At 38.7% G+C, this 20879-nt stretch overlaps 1 protein-coding gene across 1 annotated transcript; it reads left to right on the top strand.

Moving 5' to 3' along the window:
• Positions 1-1032: 1032 nt before the first annotated feature.
• Positions 1033-20614, top strand: LOC140140882 (uncharacterized). Its single transcript, XM_072162631.1, is given in 14 exon segments — positions 1033-1122; positions 5550-5700; positions 7049-7468; positions 7891-7935; positions 7938-8040; positions 8876-8976; positions 10425-10624; positions 11112-11226; positions 11819-11958; positions 12734-12895; positions 14297-14449; positions 15325-15495; positions 16496-16673; positions 18737-20614. Coding segments are annotated over 13 exon segments (2034 nt in total). The 5' UTR covers positions 1033-1122; positions 5550-5597; the 3' UTR covers positions 18880-20614.
• The last annotated feature ends 265 nt before the right edge of the window (positions 20615-20879 follow it).

Raw genomic sequence — 20879 nt, 5'->3', positions numbered from 1 at the left:
TATATGTAATTCTTACATTTACTAGTATACTGAGCACACGTCACAATCTTGCTTTCTTGCTGTAATTTGCTGTATAGACTAGCTACTATATCATGTATATTGACCAAGACTATAATTAACCAAAAGGTGAAATATTTGACACAAATTATACAAAGGCGCCTATTTAAAGTTTGAAAATTAAAATTGTTGCCTAATTTTGTGTTTAAAAAATGAAACACACTTATATTATATGTGTTATAGTTCCTATACGATATTGATTATTTACTTGCTAGTCATTTTGCCTAATAATTTTGAGTCTATAAAGTAATAAATAAAATATGACACATAAATATGTGTTATTTTATACATGTACAAGACTTACCACTGTCATCTTGATTTCTTGTTTTTTTAATTTGCTGCACTAAATAACTATATGAAAGGTGAAATATTTAGCACATAGCTTTAGTTCCTCAACTTCAGCTAACTCATAAAAGTTTGCAAAAGTAAAATTAAATTAAATTAAGATAAACAATTTTGCATCTATCTGGTCATACCATTTCCGTATTAGGTAAGCTTAAGCATATACACAACTTTGAGTATCATTAATATTAATGCCACGTCGAAAAATATGAAATTATTACTTTTGATAGGCTTTAGTTTATTGATTGTGATGAGATGTGATTGTCTTTATTCAATAAATTATTTCTGGATAATGAAACCTTTTCGGTTATTTACGAATTAGCACCCCTCTCCGGTGTATCGGAGAGTTGTAAAACTTTCGCGCCATTGTCTTGTAAATTTGCCGGGATGTATTTATGAATATTCATAATGTTTACTAAAACATTGTCTTCTAGTCTCTCCGCTGGCGATTTGATATATCATTTTATTCACGCAAATCTGAGCTGAATCAAACGGACTGCGGTGGAAACTGGTCTTATGCTGTCGTATACTGCGTGTGTGGTACATAGTATACCGTGTACATATACAGCGTGCATGTACGGCAAATCCATTTCCGGGTTTAATTCTTTAACGCAGGAAGAACATGCCTTTTGCTGTTTTTAGATTGTACGCTACACGAGGGTTAGAAATCGGGGTGGAAATCTCACGTTTCAAAAGCAGTGATCAGCAATCAAAGAATCGTAGGTAATTACTATGTGTAATATAAGTCCCTGTGTTCAATTTCAGTGGAATTCTTCACGGTAATATATTCTAAAATAGTGCTGAAACTTGTGATCGACCGGGCGCAGTTTCCCACGCGTTTGAATGGGAATTATTTTGCCTACCTACCGTATGTTTTGGGAGCACATTTCTTCAATATTTTGACTAGTTGACATCAAATGTTCTATTCTATATTGTTTGGCAATAATGTCTTTTGCCAATATAGTACGTTCTAAGTTGTAATTCTGTGTTTTTGATCGCAAAGATCGGGTATTCCCAAGGGTGCAGAATTCGGCAACACTTTGTAGGTATCCCAAACCTTAGCACATTTGCTAGTCAGCCAAATTCTTCTTCTTCTTCTTCCAGTTGTAGTGAAGGCTTCTTGAAAAGAAGATTACTCACTGCAGAGTGGTGGGTGCGCAGACATATGACGCAGACAAGAGATCACAGGTGCAAAATATGTACAGTGAAGTGCTGATTAAAAATTTGATGCTGTCTGCTATCTAGATGGAGCCGTCCCTCAATGCCGTCTTGAAGGCATCGAGTGTTGGGAAGGCTGATGGATCCTTCTTTAGGGAATTCCAATCCCTACTTGTGCGTGGGAAGAAGGAAGAGAGGAACACTTGCGAGCTGCAGTATGGAGTCCAGATACGGAGTCATGACCTCTGGTATTAGATGTTGCTTCAGTGATGTAGTCTTTCCAACTGATGTCAACCAGATCAGAGTGAATCCTGTAGAGCATGGTTAGCCGGCTTTGGCGGCGTCTACTTTGTAGAGAAGGCCACTGGAGCTCACTCAGCAGGGGGGTAACACTTGATCTGCGGTCATAGGTGTTGGTGGCGTATCTGGCACTGTTTCGCTGGACTTGTTCCACTTTCTTGATGTTTCTTTGAGTGTGTGGGTCCCATATTGCAGCTGCATACTCAGCAGTGGGTCTTACATAAGTTGTGTATGTAGCCTCCTTAATCCTGCGACTGCTATGATAAAAGTTGCGTTGGAGGAAAGCACGGGTGGAATTTGCTTTTTTGGTGGTAATGTCTACATGGTCGTTGAAATTCAGCTTGTTGTCAATGTGGAGACCAAGATATTTGGCAGATGACACTTCTTCAAGAGTGATACCATGGATGCTGTAGGAGAAGGTGATTGGTTGTCGCTTTTTAGTAACACGCACCACCTGGCATTTGGCTGGATGAAATTGCATGAGCCATGTGTTTTCCCACTTTTCCAAAGCATTGAGATCTTCTTGCAGTAAGGAAGCATCATGATGGGATGATATCCTCTTGTAGAGTGCAGTGTCATCGGCAAACAGGCGTGTTGTTGAGCTCTTTACGCAGTCTGGGAGGTCATTGATGTATGCCAAGAAGAGCAACGGTCCCAGGGCGCTGCCTTGTGGTGCGCCTGAAGACACGTTGGCTTGGGTGCTGATTTGACCATCAACCAGGACTTGTTGAGTACGGTGGCTGAGGAAGTCCGTAACCCATTGAAGAGTAGGTCCACGTATGCCGTGGTGTTGGAGCTTGTGCAGGAGAAGCCTATGTGAAACCTTATCAAAGGCTTTAGCAAAGTCGAGCAATATCATGTCAGTTTGCCCTTTATCTTCAATCCCCTTGGCCAGATCGTCTATGGTCAGGATTAGCTGTGTGTCGCATGATCTTCTCTTTCTGAATCCATGCTGTGCATCGGACAGGATCTTCTGTTCAGACAGATGGTTGATAATTGCACTATGGACCACATGCTCGCATAGTTTACACAGTATGGCGGTGAGGGATATTGGTCTATAATTTGCTGGTGACGATCGGCTGCCCTTCTTGAAAATGGGAACTACCAGTGCTTTCTTCCACGAAGATGGAACAGATCCTTGGTCGAGGGATGCTTGGTAGAGGAGGCTGATGGCTGGAGCAATCTCTTCCGCAGTTTCCTTTAGAAGTCTGGCAGGCACACCGTCAGGACCAGAAGCCTTGTATGGATTAAGGTTCTTCAGTAGTTTGACAATGCCTTGATTGGTGATCTGGATACCATTCATTGGTGGATGATTGCTGGGTCCAAGGTCAGGTAGAGTTGATGTATCATCCTTGGTGAAAACTGATGCAAATTGGCGATTCAGCAGATTGGCCTTGGTCTTTGGGTCACTGAAGAGATGATTACCTTCCTTTAAAGGAGCAATACCAGCTTAGTCGCAACGCTTGGCTTTGATAATGGCCCCAGTCTTCTACTTGCACCAGGTTCGCTGCGTATTATATCAGTAAGATACTTGTTGTAGGCCTGACGACAGGTAATTTGGCTCTGCTTCTTCAAACGCCTGAATCTCTTCCAGTCACGGTCTCTGTTGGTCTTTCTAGCTTTCTTGAAAGCCCTTGCTTTCCTTCGGCAGATCCGTTTGGTAGAAGTGTTAAACCATGGCTGGTTGAATCTGGTGGAGCTGAGCTTGGAGGGTACTTTATCATGGAGTGTTTTCTGAAGATACTGTTCAATCTCCCTGGATAACAATTCCACTGGAGTAGATGCTGTGTTGCGAGAGACAAATTTGTCTGCCCATTCCTTGGTTTCCTGGCGAATCAGGTCAAAATCAGTCAAAATCAGCACGATTCCACAGGAAGATTCGCCGACAATGTCAATGCATATTTACAATGAAATTTAAAACAACTGGCCAAAGAAGGAAACCTACATGTTTTCTATACTTCAGTCCACTTGACCCAAATATATGATTTTTTATGGTGATAAGACAATCGCACTCGAATTTTAGAGGGATTTTGATAGTAGTTTCATTAAAAAAAGCTGCTATCTTAAATGAGACTAAGATTTAGAAACACCACCGAAATGCCGTTTTGGGGAATTTTGCTAACTGAATCTTTTTGATGAAAGTCAATCTTTGACAAGATGTAACTTTGCTACGGAAAGTGCTATGAATGAAAAAAGGTTTTCAGTTTTGGCTTTGTTTACTCAAGGGCTTTAATTTGATATATAAAATGATGCAGTTTGATGGCAAATTTGAATTCACCTTGCATCTCTACACTTTGACGATAATTTTGCCTTTTTGGACACTAAAATGCTATGTGTGGCTCACGCATGCAATACGAACTATTGTTTTGTGGTAAAGCGAGTCTGTCTCGCAACTATAAGGCCAAGTAAAAAATAAAACATGTTTCACGTCCGGTTTTCAAAAAAAAGGAGGAAGAGGGGCTTTTATTTTCTATTTTTATCGCAAAATTGGTGTAAATACCCAAACTTAGAGCTGTTTTAGCGTATACAATAATGCCTAGAAAAGGAGGAGGCCCTTTTTTATTTGTTGTTCTGGGAGTTACACCCCCTCTAATAATCACAAAACCTTCCTAAAATGATTCTTGTATCTTAACAAGGCTATAGAAAGCATCCCAACTTCCTAGACATATTTTTTGAAAAGTTATAGCTAAATTTCAAAAATAAAAATATATTTGAGGAAACCTCAAAAAAGGAAGCGGGAGGGGACGTGAAACATGTTTATTTTTTTATTTGGCCTAAAGTAATGGTCGTTTTTTACTCTGTTCAAAACGTGACATGTACCGTACACCAAATACAGCCCCGAAATTGTCTACTTTTTTTTTTAGCGCACTTCCATTGTTAAAAATATGATCCCCAACCCTTTGCTTACTTTTGGACAAATTTGTAGCAGTCTCTGTGTCAAAGAATGCCCGAGTACTTGCGCGGTACAAACATAGAAATAAATAGCCACATTGCTTCAGTGCCGTTAATGAATATTTCTTCCGTGGTTCCAACTGACTTTACTGAGTTCGACCGTGGGCGTCACGTATACGTCGAACAACTGAATACAAGCACAACGTGTGGACCAATATATTTTTGTAAACATTTTAGGCCTATATTACAAAATGTATATATTTCGTACAAATTGTACAACTATAGTTTCTACCTCTAGGCTAGTGAGATTCACATCTTTGACTATAGAGGGTGCCCTTTATAGCATACTAAAATTTATCATCATGGCATGCCATGTGAGCAGAAATGGGCAGTTACTGTGTACATAAGCGTATGGGGAAAATTCAAAATTCATTTTTATTCTTTAGAAATCCCATGTTGTAAAATCTCTTTATGTAGGGTGTATTCCCAGATGCCTATTAAACCACACACAAGCAACTGAACATCATGAAAGTAAAGCTCGGATTTTAGCTAAAATAGTTTAAAATTTAGCACAGGTTTCAATGGGAAAATGTCGAATCATGCTAAATGGCAAGCCATGGAAGGAGGTGAACAAACTTTTTGTGATCCAAAAAACTTTTTAGTTGATCTCAACTCCGAAGGATTTAGTGATCCCCGACCCTTTGGTTACCTTTGGACGAATTTGTAGAAGTCTCTGTGTTGGAAAATGCCCCGTACAAACATAGAAATTGACTGTTGACTTTCTCTCTGTTTTTTTACAGTTAATCTCAAAGTCAAATCTCAACCAAGCTCAAAGTCAAGTCTGCACAATGGGAAGAAAGAGAGCGAAGCGAGGCAATGAAGTGAATAATAGTAATGAGGTGAAGAAGAAACCACGACTTGGTAACAACGATGCAAGTAATCAAAAGCAAGGTATGATAGGAGTCAAACTGGGCTGTTCCAGTTGAAATCTATACACCCCTATTGAAGACATGGTCTTGTAATGTTCCTTTATACATGGAGTGTAAATTTCAAATGAGATTACCTGAATGAGTGACTCCATTCGAAACCCATGTATCATGAGAAAAATCCATCCAATTTTATCATTATGTTTTGAGAACAAATAGCCTTCAGAAATATGCAAATGTGGCTACTGTCCGAGTGGTGAATTAATCGGACAGCTACATTCAGATGATGGTGGATGCGATATCGCCATTTTTGACGTCGCCATTTGATTAATACATAATCATGAAATCTTCACAAACAATTCTAAATTTGTTATGTGGTGTCAAAGGCTCAAGCAAATTATCTTACCCCGTTGGGGTACGACAATGTACCACACTGTACGTATGTTATTTTTCAATTTATAATTGCTAACCGTGTATTTTGAATGGGGCTGTCAGCCTTGTATTTTCGCCAGCCTCGAACGTCACATGTCGCGTGACCTATGCCGCCTGGCTACATTCAGGGTATGTACAAAGGTATAGGATGCAAATGCAAGATTCTGAAAACATAATCAATAATGAGTTGTAATGCTCCATCAGTAGGCCTATTGATGAGTTCTAAGCAGAAACGTGTATAAACAATGTCCCGTAGGATATACATGTACATGTATTATATACTTCCAGTTTAGGTAACCACAATTCACCACATTTTTTTCGCACCATCTAAACCAGGCTTCCTCAAATAGATTTGTTGAAGCGCCACATGAAATAAAAATAAAAAACCTGCAAAGCGCCACTCATTCACTCAATGGCTGCGAATTCGTGGGGGTAGTCAGAGGGAGGGTTTCCCCCCCTCTGAAGCTATCGATTTTTTAAATTTGAGGTGCAAATGACGCCATTTGGTGCAACATTTACGAGGATAACATGGGAATCGCATTGTTTATTTATTTTTTTTATTTCTAATCGGAGCCGCGCGCCACTCTCGAAGCCACGGCGCCCCACATGTGGCACGCGCCCCGCTATTTGCGGAGCCCTGATCTAAACGAAGCATTTCTCGGGTGTTAAATTTTACTGAGATAGAAGAAAAATATGAGCTTTCTGATCTCAGTTGACCCAAGGGTCAATAGGGATAGTACTTATTTCTTTGTTGCCCACCTAATATAATGAAAGACAGAGATAAAAAGACGTCAGGGTAAAGGTGCACCGTGATTGGTTGCCGACCTGCGCAGTACGGCAATTTCTGTCTAGTTGTCAGAATTTCAGACACAAACTAGTCTTTTTGATCTTTGTCTTTCATTATAGCCTTTAAAACTATATTATTTGTATTCCCATTTCAGGTCAAAGGTCACAGCAGATGATCAAGCAGCAAAAGCGTGCTCGCGACATTCAACTCATGGAACACGAAATGCTAACGGCCAGCGTTGAAGTCGGGGGAAAGAAGAAAAACAAGCATCAGAGACGACTACAAAAAATCCGTGAAGAGCAGCTGGCAAGAAAGGCTGCATCAGATGATGAAGAGGAGGAGGAAGAGGATGAGGATGGGGGAGATGAAGAGAACTTGGAGAAAAGGATTGTAGGAAGTGATGAGGAGGAAGAAGAAGGAGATGATGATGAAGATGATGATGATGAAGATGATGATGATGATGATGATGAAGAATTGGAAGATGACGAAGATGATGAGGATGATGATGATGAGGAGGAGGATGATGAAGAGGAGGAATCAAGTGATGCGGAGACAAGCGCAAAACAGGTGAATGGTACAGATACTGGTGGGAAGACTAAACTGAAAGCCAAGTCGGAACAGAGTGAACAGGCCGATCCAGCAGAAATAAAATGTGAGTTTAAATTATATACTGGCAATTTAGGATAATGTTCCGTAATTAAAATATCGCAAATTGGATTGGAAGTCACAGAGGGCATTATGTGGCCCGCGAATTATAATGCTTTAAATTTCACAATCATAGGCAAAATTTTATAATACTGAGAAAATCATGTTTTGTTTGCTTGGGCAGCACAAGATGCTATGCCCAGCTGCATGTAAGACGTATACATTCTATATCAATCCACAATGTTATGAGTCTGGTCTATTTAAATAAGTATTGAACAAAGTTTAAATCAAATCTGATCAAGTACTAATCAAACATTTAAATTTTTTCTGCTTCTTCTTCTTCATCTCCAGCACCAGGTACCAGCACCATTCTAACAGACACCTCTTTCACAAGCCTGGAGGCAAAGTGTCAGAGCAAACTCTCAAAGCCGTATCAGAGATGGGTTTCACACACATGACTGAGATTCAGTATAAGTCAATACCGTATCTTCTGGAAGGAAGGTAAGACAGTGCTCTGACAGTCTATCAACAAAATAAAATAAGAGAAGATTATCTCTTGAAACGGATTCATCAGGATCGTTCATAGTTCATTTAATAATTGAGAAAGGGTCTTTTTCAGATCCAATAAAATGATACTCACACAGAAATATTTCAATTCCTTTCAAGAATCTTGTTCACTCTGGTACTGGTGGTGGTGTTTCCAGATGTTTTTAGAACCATCAACACTTCTCTGGTTTTGATGACGTCACCAATGACCTGGTCATAAATTTTGTCCAGTCTGTAAGCCCCCTCATCCAATCTGGATCAGAAGTAAGCTAAAGATGCCATGAACAAGGATGAGGGAGCTTACAGACTGGACAAAATTTATGACCAGGTCATAAATACTCGGCAACAAGAAAGTTTAGTGACTTCATCAAAACCAGATAGAAGTGTTGCCGCTTCTAAAACCATCTAGAAACACCAGTACCATAGTGAACAAGATTCTTAATAGGAATTGAAATATTTCTGCATGCGTATCATTTTATTGGATCTGAAAAAGAACTTTTCTCAATTAAAAGAAAAGATTATACTTTTGTTGGCACATACGGTACATTACCGTAAGTCTGCCATTTGGATTGTCACATAATGGGACCAAAAATACTGTACTTTCAGAATTGAAGACTGATGTGACATAGAAAAAATTGTGCCTTGGGCCTGATCCGATCTTATCAAAATACTTTAATCTTCCATGGTACCCCGGATGGTACCCTCTGCTCGTATTTCAATTGGCAATTGATAAAAATAATAATTATGTATTTTTGTTTTTCTTCTTTTTTTCATCATAAATAATATTCAGAGATTTACTGGCAGCAGCCAAAACAGGCAGTGGTAAAACATTAGCATTCCTTATACCAACTGTAGAACTACTCAACAAACTCAAGTTTATGCCAAGAAATGGTAAGATTTATACATATGGAAATGACATCCTGAATTGTCATTGTCATCGTCCTGAGTGGGTCACAAGTTGCCTTGGAAATTATTTATTTAGCCAGATGTCAATATGTGTACATCCATATCAAAAGGATGCACTTGTCGGCTGCTACATGTCTCATTTGAGTCTTTTGTGTCTCATTTCACATAATAGCTTGGAATAAATAACCAGACTCATCTCAAGTGGAGGTCACTTCAAATCATCCCCAAGTCACATGGTCGGTTAAGGAATGTTCTCTCTATTCCTAAACCACATGATTTGGGGATGATTTGTAGTGACCTCCACTTGAGATGAGTCTGATATTTATTCCTAGATATTATGTGAAATGAGACACATGTAGCAGCCGACAAGTGCATCGTTTTGATGTACACATATGTGACCCAGTCTGATCCACTCAGGCCATTTAATATTGGGTTACTTTGGTTACTAACTTGCTCAGTACATACAATTCCTGGTGTTGAATCCCCAGGTCTCTTGAATACTTGGTTGCAAAGTTATGAAATGTTTATATGTCCATTTTATTACAATTTTTATTTTATTTTGTCTCCTCACTTTTGCCTATCTCAGTTTCATTATTGCCGACTTTAGCCTGATTGGACCAGATCTGGTCACATATGTCTGAGATTAACAGGTCTTTGTTAAATATGTAGGTTAAATATTGGATCAGATAGTTACATCAAATAGGTGATGCAATCAAGCAAAATGAGTTGGATGTCGGGAATATTGATTTTGAGATACATGTGTGTATAATCAATAATATTAATAGTATTCAACTTCCATTGTATTCTATTGTTCTGAGTAACATTAAAATGGCCATATCTCTGGAACCGTAAGTCTTATTATGATGTAGTTTTCAGCAAAATAAAGCTCTGAAAATGGCTCATATAATGAGATTGAAAACTGAATTTTGATTTTGATCGACATCAGACTCATTTTGCTTGATCGCATCACATATATACTTTAAGGCTATTTCAGTTGAAATCCTAATTGCACCCCTTATGGAAGATATGACCTTAATCTGCACACAAGGGGGTGTGAATTTCAAGTGGGAGTCAGCCTTTCAGGTAACCCTATTTGAAATTCACACTTCCTGTGTGGAGGATAATTAAGGTCATGTCCAGGGACAGGCGATTTGCGCGGAAAAAAATAGCAAATTGCGCGGAACTTTATTTTAGTGCAAATCATGCATCCCTGCCCATAGGAAAAATATAGCCAATTGCGCGGAGATTGCGCGTAAAAAAGGTTCCGTGCAAATCGCCTGTCCCTGGTCATGTCTTCCAGAGTAGTGTATGGATTTCAACTGAAATAGCATGTCGGTCTTGAGTCAAAACTGATTTGTGGTATGAAGGATGTCATTTGGAAATTGCAGCCCTATTCACCATGTACATGTATCTGGTTTATGTTCTATCAACAGGCACCGGTGTCATCATCCTGTCCCCTACCAGGGAGCTTTCCATGCAGACATTCACCGTCCTCAAGGAACTTCTGGCTCACCATTACCACACATTTGGTTTGATCATGGGCGGTACGGATAGGAAATCAGAGGCGCAAAAATTGGCCAAGGGTGTCAACATTGTTGTGGCTACGCCTGGACGATTGCTGGATCACTTGCAGGTATGTAGTATTTACAAGGGATTTATTTTGGTTATTCTATATTGGAATTCATGAGTGTCCCTTGGGCTTTTAAGCATTGATGCCAATGCTGTGATTTAGACACCGAATTGGGCTTTTTGAAGACCACTTGCCGTGATTCGGGGGGAAAAATCATGCTGTGACCTGCCTAAAATTGGGCTACTTTTAGAAGTGTTGCGCTTGGCAGTAATTTTGATGTATTTCATTTTATGTGCTGAATGTCAACATGATGAGTTAGGTCAAAGATTATCTTCGGGTCACTTGAGGTTATTTTGCAAAATTAATATTATGTAGAAAATTTTTTAAAATAATTTTTGTCTTCCTATTTTATATATTTGTTTATCTTTTTAAATTTTGATTTTTGTTTTTTAAAGAAGCCATGTAGGCCTGAGAACTACCCTCTGACAGGGACACATTTTACGCATCACATAATATACTAATCTACTTTTTGTTTTACTTTTCCATGCAGAATACACCTGAATTCATGTACAAAAACCTACAGTGTCTAGTGATAGATGAAGCAGACAGAATATTAGATGTGGGATTTGAGGAAGAAATGAAACAGATTGTCAAATTGTTACCAAGTGAGTCATTTTGGGGGGCAACAAGTATGGATTCAGGGTTTGTTTCATCACAGATATCAAAATAATTGTATTGCCCTTAAAGCTCCAAAATCGGGTTTGGTTGGGCGATTAAAAAAAATTAACATTTTGCCACAGATGAAATTTCCCTCAAAATAGATGTGACCCTACATTTCACACTTTTTGAGGCAGTTGGAACAACTCTATTCAAGTCCTCTCCCCCCCCCCCCCCCATCCCGGGGAATGTGGGGAAATGATGAGGCTTGTAGTTCAGTATATTCCCCGAACCCGGAGTGACAGGGTCAGGATATATAATATTACACATGTTACAGCATGCCCTCACCCCTTGTAGGGCACCAACAGGGGCCCAAGGGTTATGAAATTAAATAAGGGCTGATAAAGAAGGTGTTAAAAGGGCCCACACTGCTCCTTGAACACCCCCCTTCGAGGCTCTTGCTACGCCCCTGATGATTCTGCTCCAGCCATATGATTTTCCTCAAAAGTTAACAGTTTATTGAGGATGTAGTTCAGTTTTAATTTTTTTCAAGAATAATCATGGTTGTGTTTGTCCGTTTGTTGTTTTCCCCCTCCACAGAAAAGAGACAAACTATGCTGTTCTCAGCCACTCAAACAAGGAAGACTGAAGATTTAGCCAGGATATCATTGAAGAAGGAGCCTATCTATGTAGGTGTAGATGATAATCAAGATTTTGCTACTGTTGACGGATTGGAACAGGTTAGTGTGTGGGGTGGGGATGAGGGGTGGGGATACATGTGTGGGTGTGTGACATGATTTAGCCAGGATATCATTGAAGAAGAAACCTATGTACATGTGGATGACAATCAAGATTTTGCTACTGTTGATGGATTAGAACACGTTAGTTTGTGGGGTGGGGATACATGTGTCATGATGTGTGGGTATGTGATGGATTGGAACATTAATGTGAGGGGTGGGGGGATACATGTGTGGGTGTGTGATGGATTGGAACAGGTTACTTTGTGGGTGGGGATACATATGTGGGTGTGTGACAGAAGATTTAGCCAGGATATCATTGAAGAAGGAACCTATCTATGTCGGTGTGGATGATAATCAAGATTTTGCTACTGTTGATGGATTAGAACAGGTTAGTATGTGGGGTGGGGATGAGGGGTGGGGGATACATATGTGGGTGTGTGACAAGATTTAGCCAAAAAATCATTGAAGAAGGAACCAATCTATGTCGGTGTGGATGATAATCAAGATTTTGCTACTGTTGATGGATTAGAACAGGTTAGTGTGTGGGGTTACATGTGTAGGTGTAGGACAAAAGATTTAATAGCTTTTGTTTGCTTTGTAAACTATTTTTTGTTACATGATACTCGTTTAACCAATTAACTGGTATGGTGTGTCTGTCTCCATCTCCATCTCTATCAAACAATTAGAAACCCAAGTTTTGCCATGTCATAAGGTGGATGTACACTTCCTGTCTCAATTTCATAACCAACATATTCACTTTTGTTTTCCCATGCAGGGTTACGTGATGTGTCCGTCAGAGAAGCGCTTTCTTCTTCTCTTCACATTTCTTAAGAAGAATCGCAAGAAGAAGGTGATGGTGTTCTTCTCGTCGTGTATGTCCGTCAAGTATCACAGTGAGCTGCTTAACTATATAGACCTACCTGTCATGTCTATACATGTGAGTATTATTAGGGAGGATGTGTGCTAGCATGTCCATGGGTGTACAAAGAATTAAAAGGGAGCACTCGTACTTTGTCATGCTAGCCTATTATGTGAGTCCAAAGTATTCAAAGGGAGAATCTGGTAACGCCATAATGAGGGAGAACAGTGTCAGTGCATTGATTGGTTACCCCAGGTAAATAAATAAATAAATAAATAAATAAAAATTAATAATTAAAGAATTAATTAATTGGTAACTGTAAGTGCCGTACAGCCAGCAACATGCAAAGGTAGAGGGTGGTCATGTAGTTGGGTGCACTAGGGTATCGGTCGAAGTAAGGTACCAGACAAGCAATATCTGGACATGTAAAAGTTGCAGGCATTTTTGTAAAGAGCAGGGGATCAGCCCAGGCCTCTTGTCAGTCACACTCAGCATTAAGGTAAACTTGCGCTGCCCTTAGGGTCTTGGCAGCATATCGATCTGTGGCACACTTTGAGGGATGCAACCATCCAGAAAGCGTGCATAAATGCTGTTTTATTATTATTATTACTTCGTCATTCTATCATGTCGATGTGTGTGCAAAGAATTAAAATGGAGAACTCATACTTTGTTATGCTAACCAGTGTAATACATGTGAGACGCATTGAGTTATTTCCAAGAAAGATCAATTTTTCGGGCCCACTGGTATTTTTTACAATCGTTATGGCAGTGGCACCACTGCCCACACAATGTCAAATAGACCTGTTCAGCACATGATTGGAAAGCATCAGAATTAGTTTAGAAAGGTTTTGTGTGCGGTAAATAAATACATGATAACCAGTTGCACTGGTGACAGCATATTTGATGAGCTTATGGTTTGAATGTCCACACCAATCATGCACTTCATCTCTATGTACTTCCGATGCAGCATATTGAATGTGGCATCCACTGTGTTGTTGATTACATTATTCAAATCACCATAAATTGATTGGTTGGATATATTTTGATGGTCATGCATTCATAGACCGTAAATAGCCTCCTGAAAAGGTCCAATAAGCAATATACCAGTGTGTTAATGTACTCAAAGCAAGTCACAAGCAGTCATAAGCAAAATAGAAAAAGACAAAGTTTAAGGTGGTACTACACCCCCTGATCAATTTTATGACTAATTTTGCATTTTTCTCAAAAAATATCTACACACTGGTAATAAAAGTTCATTTTATGTATATATATATATGTATATGTTAAGAAATGATGTACATTCTAGCAGTACCTTTTTTCTTATCATAAATAACGTACCGCTTGTCTTTAGTCACTGAAATTCAAGTGTAGTAACTGGATTCCTTGCAAAAATAGTCACACATTTATCAAGGGGTGTAGTAAGTACCACCTTAAATGACTCAAATGATGTGACATTTCTCTCACGGTGTTGTTCCGCAGGGCCGACAGAAGCAAAACAAGAGAACACAGACATTCTTCAAATTCTGCAACGCAAGCGAGGGTATTTTATTATGTACAGATGTAGCAGCTAGGGGGTTGGATATACCAGAAGTAGATTGGATTGTACAGTATGACCCTCCAGATGACCCCAAGGTAAGAGTAAATAAGAAAAATTAACAAAAGAAAGATTTATCACATAAAGTGGAAAAATGTAGAAGATTTCAAATTTGTAATCTTAGCACTATAAATAAATAAATAAATGTTGTTTGATTTAACCTGCGCTTCAGCTAGGCATGGCCCAATTATCAGCACACTTCAACAATTATTCCGCTGCCATTGGGATATATCAGAATCATTTCCGCTTCACCAAGTCCGCAACTGATGCGCAGGTACTCTCAGCGACTTTGATTGTGATTACCCCCAGCAGCTTCCCATTTTACACCTGGGTGGAGTGAAGCAATTGGGAATTAAGCTATCTTGCTCAAAGACGCAACACACTGGCCGTGGTGGGGCTCAAACCCGCAACCTTCCGATCATGAAGCTCGCGCCCTAACCATTGGGCCACCGTGCTTCCCACTGTGAGAAAGAATATTCATAAAAATATGAAAATACACTTTTCAAGCGATCCAAATCAAAGTCAATTATTTGCCAAAATGTTAATGTTTAACAACGGACGTCCACATATAATGTGGTATGCAGCTACCACTGCGGAACTATGTGCTGAAATTACGTAATGAATATGTATCCTACAAACAATTACATTGATGCAAATAACATATTTGTACATCGCATGATTACGCACTTTGTGTTTGGTTGTTAGCTAATTGTTTAGAGGGTTAGTGAAAGATAAAGTTAAAATTGTATTTAAAATAAAAAAATATGATAATATATACAAATGACAAAAATAGATCATTTCAATCAATTTTTCTTTTGATGAGGTCAAAAAGCACGATCACCTTCACATCGTCTGCTAGGTAACTTCTATTCTGATGATATCCTTACTAGATTTTTCTGTATTTTATTTCTAGGAATACATTCACAGAGTCGGTAGAACAGCTAGAGGCATAGAGGGCAGAGGTCACGCCCTCCTCATCTTGAGACCAGAAGAGTTGGGATTCTTACGATACCTGAAACAAGCCAAGGTACCACTCAGTGAGTTCGAGTTCTCATGGAGTAAAATCGCTGATATTCAATCACAGGTGAGAGCAAGATTGCAAATCTTAACCCCATGAGAACTACCTGCCGATTGGCCAAAATGAATAGTGTGTCCAATTTCGAACCAATCAAGGAGGGTATTAATAAGATCATCTGCCAATTTAGTTTGGCCATAAAAAGCCTAGTCATTGGCAAATCTTAACCCCATGGGAACTACCTGCCGTTTGGCCAAAATGAATATTGTGTCCAATTTTTAACCAATCAAGGAGGGTTTTCATCATCTGCCAATTTAGTTTGACCATAAAAAGTTTGAAGCCTAGTCATTGGCAATTGAAAGGAGCATTTCAAGTTATCAACTAATTACAAATGCTCTTAGATGACTAGTAGTGTCCAGGGGGTTAAATCTGATCTATCTACATGTAGTAGCTGCCTATTACATTAATGCCATGTATGCAGGCCTTGCTGTCTACCCAGCAGCCTGGGACAACTAAGATTTTTTTCTTCTTCTTCTTTAACCTGGGACACTCAATCAGTTGAAAACACAATTAATCATCTGTCTGGCAATCATATGATGTCTGGCAACCAAAAACAATGACATTCAGTCTGGCGGGCAACTAAATTTAAAATGGCAGAAATGATATAATTTTGCAAACTGATATTCATATACATATACAATAATGAACTACATGTATAAGGCACTCTTCAACAGGAATACTCTGTACTGCATGTATAGTGACTATACTTGTAAGGACGGAGAATGCGTGCACCGAAATTTGCGCATTTTTGGTATAATCGTGCATTATTGATCCAACCACAAAATAACCATTTTTAAAGTACTTATTTTCCAAAAAACTTGACAATTTGAATGACTTATCCTTCACTCGGAAGCAATTTATAAACAGTTTAAATTTTGTTACACTTGCGCTGGGATCACTGAATGGGACTTTAAGTACTGTCAACATCTTTACTTATTTACCTATACATTTTTCATGAAAGTTTCTGTAACTAATGTCTTTCTCTCTTAATTGTTATGTGCATTGCTAGTTGGAGAAGCTCATCGAGAAGAACTACTTCCTACACAAGTCAGCTCAGGAAGCGTACAAGGGTTACGTGAGGGCGTATGACACGCATAGTCTCAAGCACATCTATAGTGTAGATACCATGGACTTACAGAAAGTGGCCCGGTCTTTTGGCTTCAAAGTCCCACCTAGTGTGGACTTGGGTATCCTTTTTATTGATCAGACAGACAAGGGTATTATACATGTAGTGGGTGCAGAATGGTGCAGCTTTATAGGGCTGCACGACATAGGCTTTTTTAGTACCGTAACCACGCGGGTATAAGCCCACCCCCTAGATGGAAGATTTCACTTCAAAAATGGGGGTGGGCTTATAACCGGGGTGGGGGCTAGTACTTGACTTTAGAAATAAGAAAAATCATCCCCATTTGTATATGCCCAATATACCAGTAATTTCCATCATCTATGTCAATTTCTTAAAATTTTAAGTGTGGAATGTTAATTATCAACTGATATTTTTTTTATTTGTTCTTAAATGTGAGAGAAAAGCATTGATTTGATTTAAGAACTTGGCCAAAATTTAGTACTGGGCTTATAGCCGAGTACGGCCTATACCCGGGTGGTTACGGTAGTTGACTAATCGCCACACAAATAGTTGCGACTACGACTATTGGCGACTATCATAGGTCAAAATTTGCTTGAAGTTCAAGCTTACTTTTTTTGGTCAGAATACTCTTAAAAACAAACACTCTTTGTGCAGTAAACAGTCGGCTGATTACAGGACAATTATACACAGGAAGGAGTAATAGGTAAAGTTATAACTAACTTTCTTGAAGATTTTCAAGGTGGTAGCACAAGTTTTTAGGCAATTTTGAGCACTTTAAGAACCCGTTTTTACTTCAATTTTTTTGCTTGTTGAACTTTCAGGAATGGTTGCTAATTGGCAATCATTAGTCGTAGTCGCGACTATCCCCAAATAGTCGCGACCTCGACTATTAGCAACTAAGTCGTCCAGGCCTAGCAGCATATCAAACCTTTTGTGCATTTTGAGTCAAAAGCACAAACTGGCACAGATAATAGCTCTTGATGTGTTTAACAAATTTAATCTAGGGGCTAATTTTAATTTATTCATACTTTTTGGGTGGGAAAGTCATCAAAGGTTATACATGGATCAAATTCCTCAAGTTTTAATAGTTTTGGTGGACATGGCTTTCTTCAAATATATGCTATGTTTACATACATTAAACTTTAATCAGCTTAAAAAGCTTTCATTTGATGTGTATGAAATGCATGAAGGGACAATTGGCACAATTTAATACATTTTGATTTATGTAAAAATGCAATTTTTGATGAAAGTCTTATAAACACCGGACAAGTGTAAGAGCAAGAAACCTATGTTAAAAATTTGGAGGAAGGAGTAACATCTTTGTGTTTGATCAACAAAAGTTTAAACTTCGGTCATTATTTATCCGCAAGCGAAGTGACGTAATAATTGGATTAACTACCGTAGCAATAGGTGAAACATTTTTTGATTATACTGCGCTGCACTAGTACGTTCATGCGGTACCTCTGCATTGAACCATATTATGCTGATCACTCATACCTCACTCAGACATATACATGTGATGAGTGCAACCTACTTCTAGTGCAGCATGATATATTCAAATTGGTTTTCACCTATTGCTATGGTAGTTAATCCGATTTATTATGTCACTTAGCCGGCGAATACCAATACAGATGAACTTTCATGAACACTGATGATAGACTGTTAAAGGGGCATACATGTAGCATCAAATTTGTATTTATGTTCTCTTACAGAACAAAACAACAACACAGTGGCCTATGGAGCTTATGTAATACACACATACTCATGAATAACTCTCAGAATCAACTAAAATTTTGGGAATAAGTGTTTTTTTGTGGATATCTAGTGAAACAATAATAAAAAGAGGATTCTTTCATCACAAAACACTTCTTTCAGTTCAAGAGTAGCCCTAAAAGTTCCTAAGTAGCCCTCGTTACAGAAGTAATGGCATTTTTTTTGTTGGTGTTGTAAGATTATTCAAAACAAGCACCCGTCATAAAATGATCAATTTTGCGAACCCTGTTTCAATTTTTTGAGCCTTGAAATGTAGCAATATTTTGTTTGTGTGTGCAATTCAACTTGAAAATTTATTATTTATTTATTATTTATTAAAGCTAATTATTTTGTGTGCAGTAACTGATTACTAGTATTTGTTTGTAAGATTCCTTAACCTTGCATTTCCAGTTGTACATGCCAGCAAGAAGCTGAAGAAACAGGCCAGGAAATTTGGACCAGCGGAGCTGAACCAGAAAATGGCGCACAAGACCAAAATATACAAACATATAGGAGACAAGAAGAAAGGTGGCAGGAGGCAGTTCTCTAGATAGCAGCTTGCTTTATTTTCCACCAGCTTTCACAGAGCGGCCCTCTGTTGCATGTGATGCGTGTACACAGCATAAACGCAGAAGTGAGGTTCTGATTGGCCGATTCAATCATAACAGACCTGTAATCTGATTGGTAGATTATATGCGACAGAGCAGGTAAAAGCCTCATTCGGAGCAGAGCGGTTCTTGTGAAGGGATCACAAAGCCCTGCCTATGGCTCTCGATCTGTTCTGTGGAAGTTAGTGTAATGACTTTAATTATCTTGGGGTCACTCGAATATAAAAGTGCTATCCCATGCTCATAATCAATCCACAAAACTGACATATCGATGGTAGCAAAGATGCAACCCTACATGACATAACTGTCAACATTCAATTCGCCGATCACAAGGCTATCTCAAAAAGAGGTTCTACCCACAAAGTGCGCGCTGTGTATGCGTACGCCTGTCACACGCATGCTTTAATTACCGCTTACGCTTTGCAAAAGCCTTCTGGCACGTTGCAAGGAAAGGGCAAGAAACAAAAATGCACCTTTTTTGCGTATGCGTTTGCAGGGAGAACCTCGTTTTGGTAGCAAGATGGCGGATCTGTGCAAAGGGCGAATACCCTAAATCATGTACAATTTCATTTTAAATGGTGTAACATCAATTTTTGAATCATGAATGGCAAGAAAGAGACCCTAAATGTCAATAAGGCTGAATATGGGCCCCCTAATTGTCTAAAAATGTTGATACCATAATATGCCCAAAACTGTGCCCTATTTTGCTGTATTAATACGGGTGTATATTTTCACTTGGTCGAGCTGCAGGGCTCGAATTAGGAATTTTGAAGGGCACCCATTTCAAGGCCATCAAGAAATCCTATGCAAAGGCACCAAGGCCATTTAGCGCTGAAGAATGCTTTAAAACTTGAAGCAGTGCTGGGGAATCAATGTCAGGTCTAAGGGCACTGGAGGCCATGGCCTTGGTGGCCTTCGGTTAATTCGAGCCCTGTCGAGCTGACATCACAAAAAGACTTGCTATGTGTGCACTCTAATTTTTATGCCAAGGGTTCACAGTGAGAATGTACAATTCCTTGGGCGCATCACATAGCGACGTATGTGGCTGGAATTTATCATGTCCTCTACAATGCTTCTGATGTGATGAGTTGCCAGTCTGATGAAACTTCTAGTGTAGTGGTGAAACGTCACTAAAATGAGTAATCACCTACGTTTTTAGTTGGAATTGTTCACAATGAACAAAATTCACAGCTAACAAAATCAACATTCCTAATGAACTTGTTCAAAGAAAGATTTCCAGGCCATACTTGCTCTCGCAATTTTTCCCCAGGCAAACCGGTTTCCTCTTCAATCTAAAACTGGACTTTTCCTGCTGAAATAAAATAAATAGCTGCCAAGTGTCATATTTTGCAATGTGTACACTATATTTAGAATGCAGACATTGTTAAATGTCTATAAGGCAGCCATTATTGATACAGCCTTGCACTAGCTCATTGATATATATGTTATTTTATACGACACATTTGTTGTAACTGTTCATTTTTTTAAAAATATTGTTGTAATAATTGTATTTTTCCCTTTCTTTTACCAATCGCCATCACAGTGAATATGTTATGGTTTAATTACTGGTTCACGCTTGGTTTGCACACCTGTTGTCAACCCATTGACTTAAGGCCTAAAAAAATTGTTTGATTGGCGTAACCCGACCTACCCTAAAATTAGAGTTTTTTTTTTTTTTTTTGCAAAAAAAAAAATAAATAAAAAAATAAATTAAAAATTTAATTGAAAAAATGAAGAAAAAAAAGATCCAAGGGTTTTATCAAATGCAATTTACAGCTTTAAAAGTTGCATTGGTAACTTTTTATCACAAATAATGTCCTTGAATATACTAAAAAAAAATTTTTTTTTTTAATCTTAATTTTTTTCATGTTATGCCAATCAAACAATTTTTTAGGTCTTATGCTGTGATCATCTTGATTGTGATTTCAAAATAAAATATATCACCA

This window comes from Amphiura filiformis, chromosome 19, assembly GCF_039555335.1.
Source record: "Amphiura filiformis chromosome 19, Afil_fr2py, whole genome shotgun sequence".
NCBI classification, from domain to species: Eukaryota; Metazoa; Echinodermata; class Ophiuroidea; order Amphilepidida; family Amphiuridae; genus Amphiura; species Amphiura filiformis.
Note: the sequence above shows the minus strand (reverse complement) of the source record. Positions and strands in the feature narration are given on the sequence as shown.